The sequence below is a fragment of the Xiphias gladius genome, chromosome 10 (genome assembly GCF_016859285.1).
Source record: "Xiphias gladius isolate SHS-SW01 ecotype Sanya breed wild chromosome 10, ASM1685928v1, whole genome shotgun sequence".
Classification (NCBI taxonomy): Eukaryota; Metazoa; Chordata; class Actinopteri; order Istiophoriformes; family Xiphiidae; genus Xiphias; species Xiphias gladius.
The window spans coordinates 26,346,238-26,370,730 of record NC_053409.1 but is presented as its reverse complement, the minus strand read 5'-3'; the positions used below and the strand labels follow the sequence as shown (position 1 = coordinate 26,370,730).

The 24,493-nt window shown below is 44.1% G+C and overlaps 1 protein-coding gene across 1 annotated transcript in view; it reads right to left on the bottom strand.

The window, feature by feature from the left end:
• prkd1 (protein kinase D1) overlaps window positions 1-20,320 on the bottom strand; it is a 32,015-nt gene extending 11,695 nt beyond the window's left edge. The window contains exons 1-13 of the mRNA XM_040137424.1: window positions 20,191-20,320; window positions 11,982-12,113; window positions 11,683-11,852; window positions 10,619-10,642; window positions 9,872-10,079; window positions 8,390-8,467; window positions 8,026-8,227; window positions 7,806-7,929; window positions 5,634-5,711; window positions 4,963-5,130; window positions 4,137-4,248; window positions 2,750-2,802; window positions 138-210 (exon numbers count right to left, since the gene is read on the bottom strand). Of these exons, the coding sequence (XP_039993358.1) occupies window positions 138-210; window positions 2,750-2,802; window positions 4,137-4,248; window positions 4,963-5,130; window positions 5,634-5,711; window positions 7,806-7,929; window positions 8,026-8,227; window positions 8,390-8,467; window positions 9,872-10,079; window positions 10,619-10,642; window positions 11,683-11,852; window positions 11,982-12,113; window positions 20,191-20,305 (1,537 nt within the window). The 5' untranslated portion in view covers window positions 20,306-20,320. The remainder of the gene's footprint in view (window positions 1-137; window positions 211-2,749; window positions 2,803-4,136; window positions 4,249-4,962; window positions 5,131-5,633; window positions 5,712-7,805; window positions 7,930-8,025; window positions 8,228-8,389; window positions 8,468-9,871; window positions 10,080-10,618; window positions 10,643-11,682; window positions 11,853-11,981; window positions 12,114-20,190) is intronic.
• Window positions 20,321-24,493: the final 4,173 nt, after the last annotated feature.

Sequence of the window (24,493 nt, the reverse complement as noted above, 5' to 3'; positions counted from 1 at the left end):
ACGCCCTCAGCTGGTATTAATTTAACGGAACTGGGCGAGGGTATATTTTTAAGGGATCTTTTGAATAATGGAGTGATACTAAATGTGGCCACTGCGCTTAATGACGGCTTGTGTCTCTCTTGTCTTTGCGCTTTCACCTCCATAGACAATGCCGAACTGTCCCGAGCCAAGAACCTCGTCTGGGAAGATCTGATACACGGAGTTGATGTCCTGAAACACACAACAACACACTCTGAGTAGAACAACAAGGGCTCAAGTATCCGCAGGTCTTGAAAGGTCTTAAAACGCACTGAGCTTAGTTTCCACACAAAGAGGCCTGAGAAGGTCTTTTTAAAAAGTCTTCTTTCATTTTCAAAAGACAAATGTTCTCTTGCCTATAGGCAGTGATGTTGGTTACAAAATAATACTGGACGTGGTTGCGAGCTGTCAGGAGACGTCACACACCGATAATCTGAGAGTGGGACTGTTGTGACAGTAGTTCGTGTGCGCAGGAAGCAGTTTCATTTGGCACCGTCAGACCTGTAGCAAACACTGTCATCACTATGCTGCAGAAGCTGCAGAAGCTCATCTTCTCATAACGGGCAAAACCCTCAGTGAACGTAAATGTATGAATCGTTTTTAATTAGAAAATCCATCCATCTGTTTTGTGTCGCTTATCTGGGTCGAGGTCATGTTAATTTAATTCATTACTGTATATCATTAGGATTTATCTTCTAATACCCACCCCCTACTGGGGGGTACTGAAAAAATGTGATATAATAATAAATAATATATCACATTATATCATCCCTGCTGGTTTTGCATCATGGTTTCATTTTGTGCCCGGTATGACCACGACACAGCTATTAAATTGCATTCTGTGTGGGATGTGGTATTTTGGTAATTTAACTTACTGAACCTGCAAAAAAACAGTTTGTTTTAAATACATATACATATAAACACATGTATACATGCATATGTATATAAGCATACATATGTACACATATATATACACATATACACATATATATGTATATATACACACACATATATACATTATTGTACACAGTAATAGAGTATTATTTCTGCTTTCCTCGAAAATGCCCAATTGTTCCTCCCTTGTTTTTACCACATTTAAGTACCAGTAGGAACCAGTAAGTATTTTATTGGTACTGTTTTATACAATGAAATTAAAGTGTAGATCATGGGCTGTATTAAAAAACGTTCAGTCCTTCTGTGGGAGAAATCAGCTATGCAAATTAAAAAGGTGTAACAGAGGAACCAGAGGAAGTGTGGTCTGTGCGGTGGAGCAAACTGCAAAACCACATAATGATTTGATGCACTCAACACCATTTTGAGTGACAGGACTACTTTTATTTTGCAAATTGCCTCAGGTCCTAAACTCCAGTGAAAAGCCGTAAACTCACAAGCTGCTGGAGGTTTAGGCTACGAAAGTCTCAAGTCAGAAGCTGTTGAGCTCCTCTGACGGAAAACTGCTACAGCCCAGGCAGGGGAAGGTGAGACAGGCTGACAGAAAGTGGGTCCAACAAAAAACCGAATTGGATCAATGCATCACCCGGTGGAGGAGCTTTCAGAAAAAGGTTTCCGCAGAGGAGAGCCTACTGTGCGCCTCCCTGAGTGTAACTGCACGGCATCAGTGATCTGCCACAGCTTTGACACAAAAACTGCAAAATATTTTCTCCTTCATTTGTCTGCAATCACGACTCCCGTTTCTCCCCTGTTAGCTGACAGCCTAATATCACACCTCAAGCAGAGAGGACAGAAATACAATATCATAAACCTCCTCCCCCTTCCCCCAACTCGCTTCCTAATTACGATCCGTCGCTATGGAAACCGCTTGGCTGAGTGAGTAATCACAGTAATCTCCATTTGAGGTGCTCGTAGACGTGCTCACCTTGGAGACAGCGAGGTGCACGTCTGCATGGAAATGGGACTCGATGTTCTCTGCAGTTACATTTGCATGAATGGAGTTTGCAGACATTTGAGCCTTATGTAAATCTTTGTGATGCTAATGTGCAGAGGGTTTGAAACATATTGACCTGCCCTGGAAATAAAATCTGCGACGTCTCCCTCGAAGTCTTGCAAGTGAATGCAAATGAATGACAAGTGACACAAAGCAGAAATGAATTCAATGGCGGAGATCCGAGCAGAAACCGGATGTAGTTTTTGGTGGAGAGTTTGGAGCGTAGACGTCGAAGAGGGCTGAGACATTTATCGCGCTGCTCCGAGGGCGTTTTCCAACCTCTGGTCTTGTAAACGCAACGGTGGCCGAAGCTCTTGGCAGCGACCACCATCACCACCACTTGCTACCAGAGAGCACGCCCAGTGGCCGAGGGAACTTACATATAGCCCCCTTTAGACTGATGTCAGAAAGTTAACGGGGAAAAGGCAGAACCGGGACCTGAAGGTGACCTCAACCAAAATGTTTTCAGCAGAAGTGAACCTGCGACAGTCTCCACTCTGCATTCAGGTCAGATGCACCAAAAAAGGGCCCAACCAATATATTTGGTGTTATTTGGTCAATCCAGACATATCGATTGATTGTTAAATGACAAACCACTGTCGCAATAAACACCATAGACTGGGACCAGTCTATAGTAGTGTGCTAAAGTGACTGTAACGTGATTGTATCACTACTAGTAAATCCCCTTGCTCAGAGATGGCTATACATTACGCCCTATACCTGCATATGTACACCACTACACCTGTGTGTGTGTGTGTGTGTGTGTGTGTGTGTGTGTTTTCTCACCACATTCTCCTGGATCTGGCAGTTGGAGACAGAAATACTGATGGAAACTTCCTCTGGTGATGAGACACAAACATGATCAGAGTTAAAACTGCAGGGAAAACATTCAGAGTGAACCGTTATGAAAGAAAAGGTAAATAAAGGCCTCGACTCCAACACTGGTTGACACACATCCTACTTTCGAAGCAAATTAATTAAAATTTACCTTTAAAAATAGTCTTGGTTGACAATTTTGTTCCCAGTAGGTTCTGTTAAAGTATATTAACCAGTATATTTACCCTGCGTATTTACAATACATGTTAATAATTTGAAGCCTGCAGCCTTCTGGCAGTTCAGACACAGTATTATTTTGGTGTACTTTCCCCACAGGTGAACACATGCACTCAGAGGAGGTATCTGCGAAGTGTTAGTCATGATCAGTTTGACGTCAGTGGAGGCCTAAAATACCTCTGATGGGTTTTGTGTGGGCGACAACGGCCCTGAGGGGATCTGAGAGTCTGCAGGAGAATTCAGCAGCAACATTAACATTTTTACCTTAGCTGGAAATATGCGAGGAGTCCTTTCACAGGCAGAGTGAAGCTATAATGACATTTATATTTGTCCATTTTCCTTCCAAATAGATTCTTTACCATACTGACGGCTACAGAGAAAGTGAAGCACGTCCTGGGTTCATACTAAAGTATAAAGGGAAGAATGTTTTGGGTCATTATCCATCTGTATGGTGCAGGACCATCCTATCACGTTTCCAGCATTTGGCTGAATCTGAGCAGATAGTATAGAACTATACACTTCAGAATGAATCCTGCTGCTTCTAACAGCAGTCAGATCATCAATAAGCACCAGTGATCCAGTTCCATTGGCAGCCATACATGCCCAGGCCGTAACACTGCCTCCACCACGTTTGACAGATGATGTGGTGGCTTTGGATCATGAGCCGTTCCTTTCCTTCTCCAGACTCTTCTCTTCCCATCATTCTGGTTTCATCCCTCCAAACAATCTTGCTTCAGAACTGGGACGGCTTTTTTAGATGTTTTCTGGCAAAGTTTAATCGGTCCTCTCTGTTGTTGAGCGTTACCACTGGTTTGCACCTTGTGGTAAATCCTCTGTCTTTACATTCATGAAGGCATCTCTTGATTGTAGACTTTGACAATGATATGCCTTCCTCCTCGAGAGTGGAGGAAGGCATATCAGCACGTTTCCCGTGTGCGACTAAGGGATATTAACATCTAGTCCTACGCAACAGAGATTTACCTCCAAAAGATGTGACAAAACTTTTAAAAACTAAGTATAAAACACAATAAAAAATCTGAAAAATCCAATAATAAATAATTGTACAAAGAACCAGATTAAAAGATAAATACTACTAATATCAGCTGTAATGTTGTCTTACTGTGTCCACTGTGGTGAGAACTATGGGAAACTCCTGTAGAAACAGCCGGCATCAGAGCATGCTGGATGGCCATCTCCCACATCCGAGCCACATCCTGCCCCACCCCGCTGACCTGAAACCAGTCGGTAAAAACAGTCAATACAGCGCAGTTGACCTGGAGAACCAGAGGTGCAATTTTTTACTGTTTGTTTCTAGTCGAACAACGTCTGTAACTGCCTTTGTTTAATGAAATCCTTGAAATTAACGTGAATGTTTAATTCTACTATTTGGACCAGTTTAAGTTTGTTTAGCCGTTCTTGGTTTTGTTTGCAAATATCTATATATAGTATCTATATATATATATATATATAGTATTCAAGTTTTGAAGGTTCATACAACAGTGATGCGTTGCAGCACTTGGGTCCAATTCAGCAGCTGATAATCTAGATGCTTTTTGAGAGTTATTTTTGACCTTTAAACCAGTAGGTCCATTTCTGAGGGTTTTCTGGAGATTACAACTGCATCTCACTGGCTTGATCATCAGAGGAAGTTCGCTCTATTGTCATGGAAATACATCAGTTGTTATCCTATGGCTTAAGTGTGGAACGTGATAACAGGTGGTCGGATATGGAGGACGACCCATGGGTCACAAACACGTGTCCGTGGCTGAGATAAGACTTTTTTTTTTGTTGAACTAGATGTTTGTTAGCGAGGAGGTTAATGTGATGCAGTAGATCCGAGATGTTGACACAACGGGATTATGAACACGGAAAGGTGTAAGCTGGAGCTCAAGCTCTCTCACTGCGTGGAACGAACAGAGCATCATATCACATTAACTCCGTCTCACCAAGATGCTGCTGCCGGTCGCAGATGATTCAGCTCTCTGCAGGTTCTCTCCGACGTAGTAAACCAGCGATGCCGTGGCGATCTCAAAGCAGTGAGGATTAGCTCCATCGGGAAGCAGAGAGATGTTCTGGGCCGGTTCCAGAGATAGGATCTCTGACAGAGGGATCTCCTGCAGGCAGAGCAGGAGGAGGAGGGAAAGAAGATGAAGAACAGTAGGGCAGATCTCAGTAGACTACCAAAAAAAAAAAAAAAAAAAAATCTCTGTATCTCTATTTTAATTATGTCATTCATCATGATATTCTGTGATGCTAAAATCAGGATGTGAAAACCAATGACCTTTACATTTGTGTGCTCAGGATAAATCTGCAGAAGATGTGAGTGTGTTTGTGGGTTTCATGTGACTGCACCGGCAACAACTGCAGAGACTTTGCTTTTTGGAAGTTAACTAATCCCTTAAAAACTTCTCCTCTGGCTGCGGAGGAACTTTAAAACAAACGACTTGATTTCAAAGTGCTCACAGTATTGATTTCAGCAGTAGGTTAAACATATAAACGTCACAGGAGCAGGGCGTTAACAACAAACAAGGAAAAAGTCAAGTGAGTAAATACAGCTCCAGAAGTCCCTTTCTGTGGACATCAGCGAGGAAGGAGAGAGTGGTGCAGGTCCTCTTACCTTGTAGTATTTACCTCCAGTGTCGTTCTGAAACAGCGTGATGCATTTACTGTCCAACCGCCAGTAATGTCTTTTCCTCTGAAACATAGGGATGGAGAGGACACAAAAAAGGAGGGAAGAAAAAGAGGAAAGAAGGACACAAAGGTTAGATGAGACGGCAGGTAAGGAAATGTGGAGAGAGTGAGAGAAAATGAAGCAAAAAGAGAGAAGAGGGAGAAAGGAAGAGGAAAAGAAAAATAACAGTGCCCAGAGATGGAAAAAGGAGGAGGAAAGAGGGCAGAGAGAGAAAAGGGAAGAGAGACGGGAGATCAGGAGGCAGCATGAAGCAGAGAAACGCTGACATCACTGAACAGAATCACATTCAACTTGTTTCAACTTTCACACAGAGCTGAAGGATCCAGAGCAGCAACGCCTCCCCACACTGGAAAATCCCTTTTACTGTATCACAATTTAACCAGTTTCACATGGAGATGAGTTCCACTTCTGAGAACAGATCCGTCAGAATGGCGGCAGCAACACCAACTCAGGAGCTGCAGAAAAAGTTTCTCCAAAATCTTTTAATTCCATCATTAGATGATGATACACCCAGTCTTTCCTTCTGGTTAGTAGCACTTTTATTTCTGCATTATTTGCGATGTAATACGCAGGCTCATTTTTGTTTTAGTCATTTTTTAAATAAAAAGGCAGTTTTAGAAAGGAACAAGAGAAAACAACAACCAATAAGATTAAATGAACAAAATAACTGAATCTGACAAAAGTGGACTACAAGAGCACGAAGTGCAAGGTTCACAGACAATATCCACCTATCGTTATCCCAGAGATTTAAAATTTTAAAAAGCCTAAACATAATTAAAAAACAGTCTCTGACTAGGAGAGGCATGGTTTCATTATCAAAAATGATCCTAATAGGTTTGTGATAGTAACTGGGTCGGCAAAAATGCGTGTGATCCAAGATCTTCAATTATTAAATCTTTAAATCCGTAGCTCCTTAACAACCAATCAAACCATCTGAGCCGCAGGACTCCAGTTCTAGTATAAAAATATCTGCAGTGATGCCAGTGAAAGCAGCTGAACTCAGTCTGGGACACTCTGTCCTGTTTCTGACCCGTCTCATCCTTAACGGATGGATGAACCGTTTGGGGCCTCCCCGACTCAGAAACCTGCAGCGTCACACAACAGACTGAACACGACTGAGGCCTCCTTCACTCTCTTACGAGGTCAAACCCACGCCAGTGAAACCAAAAAACAAGCAGAGGTCTTTTTTATACAGAGCGGGATGTTTTGGTTGATTGTCTTTCGTCGACAAATTCGGCCGTTCACAATAAGCCACGGCGCGTCCATAATAACAGCACTCAAATATCAGCACCCCGTTAGCGGTAAAGTGAGAGCGCACGTTCAAATGAACGTCTGCTCGCGGCCCGTGAAGGTACGCGGGGGCTGCGCCGCCGCGCAGGTAGCCGAGAGCCGGTGACAGCACGTACTTTAACTAGACGAAGATCTGCAGTATGTGGATTTTACGCCTGCGGACTAGATTAGTCTCAGCAGACCCACGGAGCCTTCTGGACTCTCCCCTGTCCACCGACACACAGTTCATCTCCCCGGGGTAACGGAGAGGCTCTCCCCTCCAGGATGTCGTCGGAGTACCTCACCGTTCCTACTGCGACTCTCTTCTCTGCACTTTCGATGAAGTTAATCGATAAAAACCATTTACGGCCATTAACTTTGAAAGGATCCTCACTTTAGGTGCCTGAAACTTTTGCACAGGACCGAATGTGTGAATACTTGTGATGTGACAAATTTTTCGCAGTTTCATGACGTTTCTTCACCGTGCACTCTTTGTAAACAGGCCTTAGAAACCATTCCTTGCTCATGACCTTGAGCTGAACCACAAAGCACAACACTTTTCGCTGTGGCAGGACACGGTAACGGTTCTTTCATCTAGTTTTCCAGCCATCAGGTCATTGACGGTGAAGCAACCAAACTGTGGTTAATAAGCTCATCTCTTTTTCATCATTCCTAAGTTTTTTTTTTCTTGAATCATTCATCTCAAGATGTCAAAATACTGAATTATGCAGACAGATGGACAAGTCAGATAGACAGGTAGACAGGTAAAAATACAGGCAGACAGGTAGGCGGGCAGGTCGCCAGGTAAAGTGACAGTTAGACTGGTACCAGAGAGTCCTTGCTGGTGTAGTGGACCATCCAACCCTCCTTCATCACGTTGCTACTCTTCCTCTTTGTGTGTTTGACAGACTGAACGACTCGCATCAGAGGGATGTTGTTACTGGTGGATGGGCTGCAGGGGGCGGGACAAAGTACAACCTCAGATCTGTGTGTGTGTGTGTGTGTGTGTGTGTGTGTATTTATGCGTGTGTGTGTTTGTTTTTTGTACCTGATGGCCCGGTTGGACTCGTCCAGATCGGGGTCATGCAGGTCGCAGAGGTCACCGGACCCCGCCTCCAGAAACAGACCCCCCTCTGATGTCAGCGCTTCATCCATGTCATCCAACAGGCCGCTGCCTCTGTCGACATCGTGGTCGTCCAGGCAACCCTCCACCATGACCACATCTGACTCCGCCCCTGGGCTCAGGAGCTCTACGGTACAAAAACAAGAATCTGTGCGTAGGTTTCAGAGCTGGGTTTAGGCTAACGCTTGTGTTGGGTTTATGTTTGTAGTTACGCTGCCCAGGGTCAATGAGGGTGTACATGTGTAGAGTTTAAGAACAAACGAGTGTGTACGGGTGCGTCGAAACTTGCCTCCATTTTTAGCAACTTCTCCCAGGCAGTTGTTTGGCACTTTGGGAGCACATCGTTTGTGACAGTTAAATTTACAGTCTGAGAGAAAAGGAGAGCAGTCATTAGGTCACAGCGGGCCACGGTCCAACACTGTGCTGGGTAATTTGTTCAAACAGCTGGAAATGACCATTCATTCACTCAGTAAGCAGGAAATAGTTCCGTGTTTTTATACCACCAGGACGGGTCCTGGGGAAGAGGTTCACAATTTTGGCTGGCCAAGTTCTCGTGGTGCTCGTCCCATCTCTTACCGAAAGTCATTATCGGTTTCTTTCAACAATGAGGCAAACTTTCGTCAACCACAACCCAGTATGTTTAGTTGCCTAAACTTAAACAAAAGTGCATCCGGTACAGTATGTAGGGCTGTCGCTTTAAAAAAATTAAGTTTGAATGAATTTTTAACCTGCAGGTAGTTTGTTGAAATGTGAACGCGGCCCAGTGGCCTGTCCGACAATACAGCGCGGCTGCAGTTACATTCACTTCTATGATGAACGAGATGTATTGACAGCTGGAGGCAAAATGCCCTCTCCTCATTCGCTTTGCCCAGAGTTTGTTCCGACTGAAGTCTGACGTGCAAAGGTTTTCCATTGTCCAGCCAGTTTCAGAGACGGGTCGGGACTGACCTCTCATGCAGGAAATACTGCTTGTTTTTATTCTTATTTATATAACTACATGGCGAAACAATACAAGCAGTCACTGCTTGGCTACAGTGAGCGCAAAGACATTGATAAAGGCGTTTAATAATAAACTGTATATATGTATAAAATTTAAAGTTTTGCAAACCACTGTCGATAGTCCACCCTCTATGCTAACTCCCATGTTTTGTTTCCTGCCCTGCTTGCGTTCTTTGCCAAATGAATAGGGTTCACCAGCAAAATCCCGTCTGATTGTGTACTGTCATATGGCAAAGGGATAGGGAAAGATTGGGGTCATGGTTAAAAACAGCAAACATTAACGGTGTCAGGAAGGACAGAGGAAGTAGTCATGGTGAAGTAGCGAGGATACGTCTCCCTTTCAGGCGAGGTGCTGTGCATGGAGCTCAGAAAAAGGACATGGGCGTGTCCCAGTGAGCCGACATACATCAGAGGGTGTTTTACTGTTCGATACTGGGGCCAACCTCTTGTCTCCGGCATGAAAGTCAGATGAGCACCCAGACCTCCACACACTGGTCTCTGCATTGACAATCAATGTTGGCATTGGGCGTAAATCTTGAGCTGCAGGATAATTTAAAATGAACATCATTTCAAAGGATTCCTTGTACCTTTTGTTGTTAAGGTATAAGGACTTCATTTAACATCCTGGCCCAGAGATGCACATCTTAACATCTGCTGGGCAGATTTCCACTGCTCTTCAGAGCATGACCCCGTGTGGCACCACCCTCGCAACAAACCTTACATTTCTAGCTCCTTCTAACTTCCAACAGGAAAGGTTCCAAAAGACGCTCACCTTTACACTGCAGTCCCTGTCTGAAGAGACCTTTCAGCAGCTTCTTGCAGTGCTGGCAGACGGTGGGTCGGGTGTAGGAGTGGATGAGAAAGGTGTGGGGAACTTTGACTTTCGACAGCAAGATCTTGTCCAGTTCAATGGGACGGCCAATGTACGACTGGGAGCTGGAACGTCGCTCTCTGCCGGGGAAGTAATCTAACTGGCTCTTCTGCTGTGGGGAGAGGAGGTCGCACAGAGCCCGGTGTGGAGGAGCGTGGCATCATTAGAAATGTTCAACCGAAAAACTTACAAGCGACTTGCGTCGCAGCTGATGGGTAGAACAGGCTCCAGATAATGGTTTTTTGCTCCTTAAAACAGGTCAAACAAACAATTCCCAACCTCTACACTCAAGATCCTTCTTGAACCAAAAGCTCCAATTACTGACAAAACACAGATCTTTTTATAATCTTTTTTTTTCTCCTTAGTTTTCAGTTTCATTGTGTTCTGGATTCTCTAAAATGGGTGTCAGGACTTTGTATCAAGCCTCTGATAGATTCATGGTTATGCTAAAAAAAAAAGTAATACTCTGAAAGACAAATGGGCAATGCAATGAACTGAAACTGAACAGTGGAGGAAATACATTTCAAAAATTAAAAATCTCATGTACTCTCTTAAATGATTACAAGCGTAAATGCAGTTCAGGTTTGGATGCAATGACACTTCATTTTGTTGTAAGAGTGAGACAGTGGATAGAGTGGTGGGACTTACCTCCATGCTAGGACTGACTGGAGACTGGACAATGAGAGAGACCAAAAGAAAGAAAGAAAGATAGTTAAATCTGGCTTTGAATATTCTGACGAAAGAAAATGAATTGAAAAATCTTTTCTCATTTTTCTCTCAACCAATGAAAGACACCGACAGCTTATTTTAGTGTCGCAAACATCTGAGAATGTGTGAGCCTCCAATTCCCACAAGGACTGCGTTTAAAAAATAATAATAAAAACAGCAATAATTTCATAGTTCATAGTAATGGCGACTGGGCATGTCACCATGCCACATGTGGCAGCGATGTAGGGACCTATTTTGTCCTCTGGTGCCGGAGCACGTCCAGGGCTGCCGACTCAGCCGCAACCGACCGTTCCTGAAACCCCTCCCCCGGCCAGCAATGGTCCAATGACAGGTTAGCAAGCACAGGTATATATGCATGGCGTGTCTGTCAGTCTTGGGATGCCTGCTCACGTTCAAGTGGTGCATCCATGCATTACTTCAAGGCCAGTAGAAAGAGACCATCATCAGCCACATCAACTACGTCACTTTGTGGGGCAACACGTTACATCAGCCGAACTCCTGTTGAGATTTGTCACAGCCGCTGGGCAGCTGAAATAACTTGCTGTTGTTTGCACCTGTCCCTTTCACCTCACACAGCATCTCTACCTCACTTCCCTCCGCCTGTGCCTCCGTTACAGTTTGAAAGCCTCTGGAATATGGCCAAACGTTTTGCAAGTGGAAAATGTAAAAATACCTGCAATTATAAAAACCTACTAAAATAGATTTTTACCCGCATAATTAAAGAAAACAGTCCAGTCTGGCAACAGCAGTGTCAAAATTCGCCATGAACTTTGATGGTAAATGTGTCACAGTTATGTGGAACAATTTACCAGGCATAGCAACAGTAACTAAGGGGGGAGGGGCTTAGTGGACTGGCTTCCTGCGGATTTCAGTGGGGCTGCAGCTCAGATATCCGATGTTGGTTCTTTAAAAAAGGCGACCACGAACCCTCACACAGACGTATTTAGGATGTATATTATGAGCCTGAGCTCCAGTCTACTGACCAATAAAGCATCGTCGGTGTAGTGGGGGGGTGAGGGCTCAGCAGAGAGGGGGCGGCCCATGTTGACCAGCCCCCCCGTCAGGGACAGGTTGGATGGGCGACGCCTCCTCACTCCGCTGCAGTTATTTGGGATCTTAAAGGCACAACGCTTGTGATAGTTCAGACCACAGCCTGGACAGAAAGAGACAAGGCAAGAGGAAACTATGCGCTGAAACTCTTTGTCGATAAACAACAATTCATCCATTTGAGCACAAAACTACATGGATATGTAAACACACATCCGCTGATTGTCATCCGTACCTTCACATTTGAGTCCCTGTCGCACAAGTCCCCACAGCATCTCTCCGCAGTGGTCGCAGAAGGTCGGGGCTCGGTACGAATGGACAAACAGACAGTGCGGACGGATCTGGAAGTCCTCCACTGTAGCTGAAGCTGCAGAAAAGGTAGAGGCATTAGGGTACGGCTGGATTCAACAACCAGTCCCTGCGTCAGCTGGGCCAGCAGAAGACGTCACGTGAACCAAACAGGTCATTTATCCCATCTGCAATATCAGTAAGTGCCTGTTGATTCCTCACACAGCTTGGCTATTTATTTTTCTCATCTTCATTCTCTGTGTTGCTGTTTTCTCTTTGCTTTCATCATACACCATTTATTTTATTCTGCATTAGTGATCGCACTTTCATTGCCTTGCCTCGCTGCATGTCATACCCCTGTCTATCTCTATCCAGACTGTTGATTATCAAATAAAGACAAAATACCGAGAAAAATCATCTTCAAAAAAAATTAAAAATCTGAGCTTTTGAAATGTATTTTTGAACGAAGGTATGCTGAGGTGTAGGCAGTGAAAGGAGTCGAAGCGTATGTTGAAGTTCAAGTGTACACTGTTCAACGGAATTCTCTCATATTTTTTGCAGTTTTGTTCTCAGGTCTCCCTGATAAACCTCAGCCTCGGTGGCATTTACCTAATCAGATTAAAGTTATACATGTGTCAGGGCTGAAAGCAATTGAAGTAGCATTTGAAGCTCCAGTCCTAAAAGGAATGAGCTACTGGTTAATGAATCAGTCCATGCAACAGTTCAGTTTTTACTCCCTTACATTTATTTGATAACTCGAGTCATTTTTCAGATTCAGGTGAATAATGCAAGATATAGTCAAGAAATAAAAGATGATATACTGTTATAGGTTAAGATAAGATATGATTAGGGGGATCCACAAGCTAGAACTACATAAAGTAATTACAGGTCGTCTAACCTTTACCAGCTGCAACATTAAAGTAATGTAAACATTAAAAACGAAGCCAACCAAAAGTAAACAAAACATATCATTCCAGTAAAACAACAGTCCAGGATTATACAATTTGAAGCAGAGCAAACAAACCAGAGACTCCATGACAGGATGTATCATCCTGAAGTGATTTCTCTTTTCCACATTTTCCAAAATGTTTTTAAAGCGGCTCAGCGACGAGCAGCTGCTGATCTGGGGAGACTGGGCCGGTGGCCATCCCAGCAACCTGAGCCCAAAAATCCTCCAGCTGTTTTCGCAACAGCCCAGTGGGCACACGGGCAGCACCAAGACGTCCTGCTGAGAAACCCACAACACTGAAGAAGGAATCCACTGGCCTGCGTGAGGAGTTAACTGGGCTTAAAAAGTGCACCCAAATATCTGAGTTTTACTAATCCGGAGAGTTTAGAAAGTCACACCACTTTACTATTGGGCCAGTCCCAAACTGTTCCCTGCTTTTCCAAGTTGGATCACAGTAATAAAGACAACTTGAAACTGGGTTGATCCACGTTGGGATTTCCATGGTTTTTGCTCAGAGACAGTTGAAGAAAAACATCTGGTTTAAAGTAAGACCACCAGCCTGTTCTGGTTAAATGTTTGGGTTCGATATTTCCCTGATTCATGAGCATCTGCTTGGCCGTGTCGACTTTCAGACTGAACCCGGTGATAGCTGACAGTTTAACAGAAGGGAAGTTTGTGGCAGAACGCATTATGCGGTATTTTGTTGTTTAAAAGGGAGTTGTCTAAAAAAGAAATTTTTTAAATCGCAGCCCTGTCTGATCACCATGCTACGAGAACGACCGCAGGGCTTGTCGGCGGGTGGCTGCTCGCATTTTTAGATATTAGTGCTGACACGATACATTTGTTTTAGTACTGATACCAAAATGATACAGTTTTTCCTACCTAATTTTGAGAAACAGTGTTTTTCCACAAAGACACTTTTGACAAGGGAAGTGAAACTTTGAATGTCTGAATGCTGTTTGAAGAAGCCTACAGGCCCAGAGTGGAGCCACACAGGAGTTTTCACTTCCAGTGCCTGATTAGACCTGTTCTGAGGACTGAGTGGACGTGTATAGACTGTGCCTGATTAACATCTCTCCTCACACTCTGTTAGCTTTGCACCTGTTAGGGCGGGAGAATGTACAGCTTTATCTTCCAGACTGGTACACCGTGATGGCTCCCTGGCTCTGCCATGGCCCGTAGGTTTGTGTCTTGCCCTGGGCCGCTGCTCGTGGTTTGTGCCTCCCTCCAGGGCCTGTTAGGTGGAGATTGACTGGCTGCACCCAAAATGCGTTTAGGATGAGCCATCCCCGTTCCTACTCACTCTCCTGCTCTTCCGCTCACACAACACGTTTTCTTTTGTTCGGTTTAGTTGACCTCATCTTTAGTGAACGCAGTTTGTTGTAAATAAATTGTTTGATTGTTTAATCTTCCCAATACAACCGTGTGCATTCCCTTTCTTCTGTCATGGCCTAAGAGCCAGATGATAGCAACATGTAGTTTGGTCACATAACTCTCAGCATAGATCCACCCAACTCAACCTGAGCAGGGGTCTAATCGGAGAGAATAAGTGAAAGCACCTGTGCGGGGGAGCAGGGCGGCTGCACAAGAACTTTGTCTCTTGAAAGTGTGGTCGTAAAACTGGCCAAATGATCCATCTGATGAAGAATAATCAGAGAAGAATCTGAGCAGGTGCTGAAGGCCGACTTTTAGTTCTTGGAGGTGTTTTATTGACTTAATTTGTACCTAAGCAAAATTTTAAGTAAAAGAAAACTGGTGAACGCGACAAACTCTCCTGAATCACTCATACCTGCTGATTCAGAACAAATTTGTTTGCATTCTGCAGGTTCAATGACAATAATTCCCACTGATATAACGAATTAAATTCATGCAACCAGGATAAGCAGCAGAATGAACCAATTAAAGACAATCATCTTCAGAGCTGCCAAGGCAACTCCATCAAACTACAATCTGCAACTATTTTGATAGTCGATTAATCATTTCAGTAATTTTTTCAGGCAAAAATGTCAAACTATTTACTGGTTTTAGCAACAAAATATGCAGATTTCCTTTGGATCATTTACAATAGTAAAAGTAGTAATTTTGAGTCTCCAAATTAAAAGTCTTAAAGAATAAGTTGGCTGGGATTTTATGTTTTTCTTGCTGTCAACAAATCCAATGAGTGGATCCAAACCAACAGTAGGTGGTTTTTCATCCACCTGTTTTTATGAGCATTTTCAGTTTAAAAATAAAGCCAAAGTTTTTTTTTGAAAAAACTCTTTGAACATATCAAAAAAAGGTTTGGCTTGACTAAGCGGAAAAGGTGATGTATTGATAAAAGCAAAATGTGATGAAGTGCAATGGAAAAAGACTTGGTGAATTAAGAGTACATGAATCATGTGACTTAAACGTCACACGTCACCTCCAGCGAAGAGAGGAAACCGTCGGGTCTGTGAGGAGCCACGAGGAGACTGGAACCTTCCTCACATCAACACACGGAACCAATAGAAACGTCAGATCTCCGTCACGTTCTCCACATTGTGTTCTTCTTCTGCAATGGCTTATTGGGCACCAACTTGAGATCTGGCTCCACCAGCTGTTTACCTCAACGGACCAATTCCTCATGTTAGTATAACGGTGGTGGATGGAAATGCACGTTCATCCGCATTTTGTTTTGCCACTTTTCTCGAAATTTGGTCCCAACTTGCACTAGATTGAGATGGAAACGCGTCGATAGTGTCAACCCGCCTCCCAACACCTCCCCTAGTCTGCCTGTGGCTCTCAGCTCCGCGCCCACTGCGGAGCCCAACAGCGGGGCTCCGCGGCTCAGAGCAAATCGGATACATCGGGTTTTTGGACACACAGACAATATCAGTTCATCAGCAGAGTTTTCCTTCAACTAGCCAGAGATGGAGGGAGAAAGAAGAGGGGGATAAACAGAACAACAGAGAGAGAGAGAAATGAATGGGTTGTTAGAGGTGTTTTGTAAATGTTTTTGGTATGAGAGGCTCTTAGCGGGCGCAGATGGACCCAGTGTTTGTTTGGTAGGCCAGCAGGCTTGGCAAGGCATGATGGGTAACTTGGGATATGGTTTCCGCTCCATTCCTCTATTTTTCTGTCTCTCTCTCTCTCTTCCTGTATGTTACTTCTGAATCTCTCTCGCCTTCTTGTTTTCTTTCACACACACACACACACACACACACACACACACACACACACACACACACACACACTCTCGCCCTGTGCTGTGGTCCTCCAGCAGAATACGGCTCTGATTAGACATTCTGCCGCAGGAAATTACCTCCATTTATTCAAATTATTGTTTATGCCTTTTGTTTGGAGGGCCAACATACGTTTGGAAGTCTGAACAAGCTCCCAAACTGTTATTATATGCTTCAGAAAATGACGTGTGTGTGTGTGTGTGTGTGTGTGTGTGTGTGTGTGTGTGTGTGTGTGTGTGTGTGTGTGTGTGTGTGTGTGTGTGTGTGAGCGTGAGAGAGGGTTTCCTAGGTAGTCCTTGTCTGAATATAAATGCCCGTGTTTACGTGTGTGTTCTGTGTGGTGGAATTAGGAGCATTAGGGAGCACTCGCTGCGAGCTTGTTAACCTAAAGCCAGAAAACAAATACTGCGGGTGGAGAAACTGAACCGGCGGCGGCGGTGTACTAATGCAAACATTTATGTTTTAGCTGTTTAGCTCAATAAATATGTGCAAAAAACCGACCGAACTTTAATTGTGGGATAAATCCCTTCATTTTCGCCTCGACGTTCGCCATCAGACAGCTCGACTGGAGAGTCTCAGCACTGTATCCGATACATTTGGGTTTCATTACCCCTAAATGACACACTTTAGCGGACTTGAGATGTCCGTGTTTGGTGGGTTTCAGGAACTTCCATGCTATTAAGCGCCAAGTCGGATATATCACAGCCCTGAGGGGAAAAAAAAGTTTCACAGCCAGAATTACGACTGGATGTGGATGTGAACACTATTTACAAGTTTGGATCTGTTGATTACGGTAATGTAAATTTACACCGTGTAAGTGTGGACATGCAGTATGTGTACATTTCTATGCATCTTTGTTTGTCTGAATTTTGTTTTGTTCTTTTTCCTTTTTCTTTTTTAAATTTGCTTTCTCTTGGATTTTATGGTTTTTCTTCACAGCAAAATCGAATGAAAACGATACATCGGAGAAAACAGTACCGCTGAGTAGCGAAATCCCATCATCCTCGGGGTTTATTGTGAATTTTAAACAACCTTCGTCGACGTGCTCGCTGATTAAAATCCCAGCCAACAAAACCTGTCTGTCTGAGTATTTCAGGAATTATCAGGGTTTTTTTTTTTTACAGGTCGTTTGTGACCAATCAGCTCAAGTTAATTTCCTTGTTTGTTTCCTCCACACTTGGAGCTGTCACTGGGACTGGCAGAGAGCTGTTAACAAAAGTGTGTTTAACTGAGTGTCAGCATCCTGACGAAGGAGGAGGAGGGAGGAAAGGTAGAGGGGGGTGGGGGCAGCAGAAGAGGAAGATGGTGGGAGCCTGTAAATGAGGCAGAAAATAACAATTGACAGTGCTTCTGTATTAGCTGACACTTCTTCAGACAACCTCTTTCAGTGCATAAAAATTACACTAACTCTTAGTTGGTTCTTAAATTTCCATGTACCACTGTAATGCCTTTCAGTGCTTATGTTTCTCTGCCACTTCAGCTCCATTGAGTGCTTCAGATACGGCACTGTACTTCATACTTGTACCGACTCAACGCACAGCGCTTTTACTTCGAATGATACTTAAATTTCTTTTAGTTGATAAACATCATTTCTCACACTAAGTTTTTTTCAGTGCTTTTTTTTAAACTGCCACTTCAACTCCTTTTATTGTTTGAAACTCACCGCAGTACGTCAAATTACCCTTCAACTCCTGCCAGTACTTGCACATTAACTGAATTTTCAACTCCTTTCAGCACCTGCACTTCAACTAATACTTAAACTTTCAGCACTTAATTGTCTGTCGGATCTTCTGTTCAACTGCCACTTCACTCGTTCCAGTGCTTCAAATTTAATGCTGTTCTTCAGATGTCTCTTCAACTCTGCGAAACACTCTTACTTCAACTGATACATCAACTTCACTTAAATTTCATCTGTCACTGCCATTTTTTAGTTTTTGAGTTTCACTGCCACTTCAGCTTCTTTCAGTGCTTCAAATTCAGCTACCACTTCAGTTCTTCTAAGCTGATATCCCCACAAAGATCCTTTCCAAAAGCTCCCAAAGAATTGTCCTTTTATGAAAATTACACTCTTTCAAATGTGTTAACTGTAATTTTTCAGTGGACATGAAATGCACACACACAAATACACTTTCTTCAGAAACTTTAGCAAATATAAGCTACTTGCTTGGAGAATACACTTTTATTATTACTGATAGAAATGATGGGTCAAAATGATTTAAATGAGACCCAAGTTCTGATAAAACAGAATTATAATGTAAACAGTAAAAGAGATTTTAGATATGTACAGAGTAAAATAAAAGTTGGCAAAATGCAAACACATTCCTTAAAACAAACAAATGCACAAATGCAGACAAGCAATATGCAAATGTCCACCAACGCACACACACACACACGCGCGCGCACACACACACACACTGTACTGGAGGTGACAGAGAGGCAGGAAATTGGGAAGCGGCAGCTGTTAGGCCGTTAGCGTAGCGTGGTGCGAACACCTGAGTTCTGAGCTGGACGGCAGCCAGACAGACGAGTCTGACAGAGGCAACACCAATATCATGCACATCTGGAGACTCTGAGCTCTATTTCAGGCTGCCAAAAAAAGTACAGAAGCAGCTTGAAGTTTTTCTTTTCTACCTGTCTGCTTAACCAGTGAACCAGGGAGCCTACACCCGCAGGAGGTTTTCTTTGGTTGGGTTTGTTCACATCGTTCAGACAGGACGAGTTTCATCCAGAATCCTCTTGTGACTTGAGATGACTGATTATTTTGTTCTGTTCATGGGATTTGTTGACAATAAGAAAAAATACTAAAGAATAGAAAAGAAAACTGGAGCAGAAGAAAGAGAAAAGAGTGATGAGGTTACGTGTGTGTGTGTGTGTAAAAGAGAGCAACACCCAGGGTGTGACAGCCATGTGAAACATCTCTCACACACACACACACACACACACACACACACACACACTCTATCATCCATCCGGTGAGGTGAAGTCTGACCCGCCGAACAACTGACACTTTTAAAGATTCAGATACACGACTCCCCCCAGCTCAGCCTCAGACAGAGCGATGCGAAGACACACAACCACTGGACCTAGCTTTCTTCTCACCGCTGTTTTCACCAGATTTTCATTCCCCTTCGGTGTTTGGCAGAGTCACTACACTGCCCCGAGCCTCGTTCGGACCAGATTTATGTCTGAAGGGGAGGTGGGGGGATTTTAGCATGTGTGTGGGAAACCTTTAACCCCCTCCCCAGCAACAATTACTGCCACAATTAAGTTCCTGCTTCTCTGTGAACTGGCTGCTCCTCCTGTGATTTAAGTCCCATCCGGAGCCACGTCCTTTTATTTTAAGGTGGATCTCTTAGTTTGAAGAGTAGCTAGTTCCTCTGCCCCCCCCCCTTTTTTTTAATAGCTCAGTGTGACAACAGAAAATTATATAAATATAATTTATAAATAATTTAAATTAAAGCCATCAGGAGAGCAAGATCCTGTAAAAGGTATGTGCTGTTGTAATGTCAGCCATAGGTAGGTACTGGTACTTGAGCCTTGTTTTTTTTTTTTGGCCTATATTTCATTCTGATAAACTGGAACTTTTAAAAGCTGCTGTACCAGCTGTGATTGGCTCCTGTTCTCAGCGTAGCCGTGGACCTACAGACGACTGTCACTGGATCGATGTGACACTGAAGGAAACTTAAAAACATGAGGATTCTCAGCCAAGTTCTGCGTCTTTTTTTTCTAGTTTTTCTAAGTGGATTTCTGGAGGTTTGTTCTGGAGGGACGTCAGAGATGACGACATCCTCAGGAAGTGGACGTCACAGCGAATGGCAGCAATGTGTTTCACATCTGTGTGCTCAGATGTTACCCAGTTATGGGTCTGAAAAGCAGGACCATTTTCGACTCAAATTAACCTCACACGGTATCTTTGCCTCCCCTTCAACTCCGACCGTTTCACATGTTAACGGCCGTGCCAATGGCGAGCCCCTCCCACCGCCGATGTCGCCATCGGCCCCTCTCACCTGACAGCACAGCCTCCACCAGGTCTCCCTCCTGGATCTGAGAAGCAGAGCGCAGCAGCTGCAGCACGTTCTCCGACGTCTGGTCATGACGAAACAGCAGGATCTTCTCATACATCCCGTAGAAACCGCACTCTGGTAACTGACGGAGACAGAGAACAGAGCGCTGAGCAGGCGGATTACCTGAGCGTGGACCGCCGTAAGTACGAGCTGAGTGACCACAGACTGACCACGGACACTGGCCACGGACAGCAGCAGCACTTCTGCTGCATTCTGCATAGCGGTCCAATACCGTACCCACCTTTTCTCACCTTTAATTACTTATTTCTCATCTTATCACATGTATTTTTTATTGATTTCAATCGTTTAAGGATTTTTTTTTTCAAAACCCTCTTTTATGGTTTCGTTTGCCTTACTCAGTATGATCCCCCCAATCAGTGACGTCTGACTGTCCAGCTGCAGACATCTAGACCAGAGAAGGTCTGGGGTGATAAAAATGTTGATATGTGAGTCGGCTCAGAGCAACAGGCTTTACAGCCGTAAACAGGCTACGTTGCGGACTCTTCTTTGCTCTGGCTTTTGTCTTTCATGCTGGTTCAGACTGGTTCAGTTTGTTGGAGACCCGCAGGTCCAATTCAGGGGCTGAAAACCTACCGTAGGGAGAATAATTTCATTATTCTCACTGGGACTAAACAATCATGTGATAATGCAACAGCGATGTATCGCTCAAGCAAAAGTTCAAGAAGAATTCGGCCCGTAAACCACCATTAAACGGGGCTCTTACGCTGGTGCTGGTAGGTGGACTTTCTTGCTAGCTGTTTCCCCCCCGTTTCCAGTCTTTGTGCTAAGCTAAGTTAGTCAGCTGCTGGCTGTAACTTCCTGTTTAGCGTACAGATATGGGATCTTTCATCTAACTCTCGGCAAAAAAGCCGACAAGTGCGTCAGGTCTCCATCAAATAATACAGGAATTACACAGCATTTCTCTTTTGTTAAACTCTCAGTACTATTGAGAGCAGGACAACCACAATGCCTTAATCTATAGCTTATAAATATAAATGTAGCACTGTATTGTATATACAGTCAATACTGTATAAATTGATTTCACAGTTCCCCTTTTTGGGAAAAAACTTTCTGGCTTCATAGTAACGTCCATGAATCCAAACGTAAGCACCTGTATTTTAGTATAAAAGTTGCACTGTGCAGTTTAAGGTATATGGTGAAGTCATGTTTAAACGTTTCTTCTTCCGCCCGGTTGTTATGCAATATAAACCTTGTGCAACGTGCTCTGGCAATACTGTATTTAATTATGCTCAATAAAACAGTTTGGATTGGAACTTGAGAGCGAGAGAGACATGAGTGAAGATCAAGCAAAAAGACGGAGGGAGGGAGGGACTGAGGTGAGCTTTGGTCCTCAATCAGCAGGTAATGATAAATAAATAAAATTAAAATGGACGAATGAATCATTCGGTTCATTTGAATTATCGTCCGGACGTCGAACAGAACAAAGTGACACAAAAGAACAGAAGGAGACGCGAATGTGAGAAATGTACGGAGGGAACTCATGTTCGTGTCATGGACTCCGGGTAATTAGCCGAGAGCTTCAGGCTGTAATAATCCCATCAAATGAACCCAATTAATGACAATAAACAACAGCCTGACAGTCTTACTGCATCATCTGGTAATGAATCATATTCACGTGATTTATTACGTCTGAGAGATTTTGTTATGTTAAAACAGAAAAGTCATCATCTCACAAATATATGACTAAAAATGTCACTTCTGTCAAAGATGGATTCAGAACTGTGACACTTTAGACTCCGGTCACACGGAACAGGTGTCAGAGTCGACATCCATCATGAAAACATATTGGTCCTAACAAAGACAGAAGTATACGAACACACACACACACACACACACACACACACCCCTGCTAAGAAACACCACATACACATGACACAGACAAACACAAGCGCTGCAGCTCACACAGGAAAACTACCCTGGAAAAACGCCCCTGCTCCAACGACCTGTTAGCAGGTCACCTATGTCCCTGCTGTGATGCTCGGTGTGTGTCCTGGTTTCAGGAGACACAAACTGAGGTGGAGCAACCGCGTCTCCTAAAGATTACGCTCATACCCGACTAATTCGCAACAGCTAATACGGTTTGAATAAGTTGATTTGATCAGACAAAGGGTAACACGTGAAATGTTTTAAAAGAGTAGAGCAGCGCATCACTGCTGTTAAACTTCCTCTTAGGTTGACACTAAACGTATCTGCAAAACAGTCACTGACAACATATTTCATTTGTTTCCCTAAAACGTCTGCTGGCAGCGACAACAGCACGATCAAGTATTTCTGTGGTTCTGCTGAATCACTCGCAGCGTTTCGATCCTTGTTCCGGGTAAGTCTTGAAAGGTCTGTGGCGACACAGGACACAGTGGGTTTATTCGTTCTCTTAATGTCTTCGTCCATATGAACTACAGACCACTACACTATGTGGTGAGCAAAGCCCCGTATGTACAGTAGGTTGGAGGTAAATGTGACGTATACAGTAGGAACATGAACCATGCGCCCGTGAAGGGCCTGGAACCTTGTTTTCCGAATCAGGGCGATCAGTGAAGAAAGTTTGCAGACTCCCAAATCTCGGCCTACTTCAGTCCCTCACAACGTTACTTCTCCGGCGGATCCTTGGGTCTGCGTCGGGCCCCGGGCACAAGAAGAGGCCCTGGCCGCCGCACTGGGGAGAGGATCATGTCATAGTCAAGGATTTCACTGGAAATCGGGTTCTGCTTCCTCGACCGCAGCCTCCACCGCTGCAACGTAGAGGAAACACACTGAGGCGCTAACGTTTTGTTTTGTGTGGAGGAAATATTCCGTCAAGCTGTTTGTTCATTCCGACATAGTCCATGTGATCGTCTCTCGCCCCTCTTCCTCCCTTCGTAGCTCGTAACCTCTCACTCCATCAAATCCTCAACACTTCACAGACACATTGTTTTAGATACGCATGTGTGTGTGTGTGTGGCGTCACCATGGCAGCGGTGCCGCTCTTGTTGTCGTGGCAACGAGCACTCAGGGCTGATTCCTCCCCACCTCCTCCTCCGTCTCTCTCTCTATTCTTTATTCTTCCTCGAGTTCAGCGTCTTTCTGTACTGAATGCACCGCACGGCGTGTTAAACCGAGGCCCTGCGATTGCCCCGCACGGCATCGTGGGTACCGGAGTCACGGTGCAGTAGTTTTCCCAAACGAAGCAGAAGCTTCGCTGACTGCGAACGTGTCGGCCCGTCGCCCGGCAGGGCTGAAGTCCCGACGTCACTTCCTGTTTAGTCGCTGCCTCACAAGCTTCTGTGACCTACCGCAGCAACTAATGCTAAAAAACAATGGCACCCACTAATTAGACAAAATGTCTTAGTCCCATGAAATGAACGAAATGACAATTGAATGCTAATGTCCTGTCTTAACGCAACTCCGTTATTATGAATCTTATCACAGAGTGGTTCTTTTTTCTGTTTGGTTTTTGTCTCACTTCTGCATTTGTTCGATCATTTTGGCAAAACTTTATGATTGAATCAATAAATAATAAGCTGAAAAAAAAGAACATTACAAAACTGCAGCTTCTGGAAAAATGATATCCTCCAACATTTTCTTCCAGTTGAATCTTTCCACCGTTCCAGCTGTAATCGCCTTGGGCTCGTGGGAAACGGAGGCCACCTAGACCAGGAATATTAAATAGACTCACAAAACTCAGAAGGACAATTCCAGCATGTTGACGTTTAGCACGTACAATGTTTACCATGAGTATTAGCATGCTAACATTTGCTAGTTAGCACTAAATACAAAAATACGTCGGATCCTGGTGAGAATGTCATTAGTTCTGCGGGTATTTGCTCATAAACAAAAGTGATTCCGGTTCATCCTGAGGGGAACACGAACGCGTGAACCACATTTCATCCCACAGCTTGTTGAGCTATTTCACTCCGATCCACAATCGTCAACCTGACGGTGGCGCAAGAGGAAAAGACATGAGGATCGCCAAAGTCAGCGGGACTCATCCTCGGGGATGAAATGCGTGTCTGGGAAAAAAAGGTCCGTACCATCTCGTAGATGTCAAGTCTTTCAATCAGGACCAAAGTAGTAGATCTGCTGACCGACGGACCGCTGCTGCAGAGCCGCACGGCCGGTGTCTAAAAATAGGACCGAAGTTGTAATAAACCAGATTTGTCTTTTAAATGGTTCAGATTCTGGCGGGAGGTCGACAGAGCGTGTTTGATCGGCGGTGACGGGGGAGTAGCTAAGATGAGTCTGAATGGTG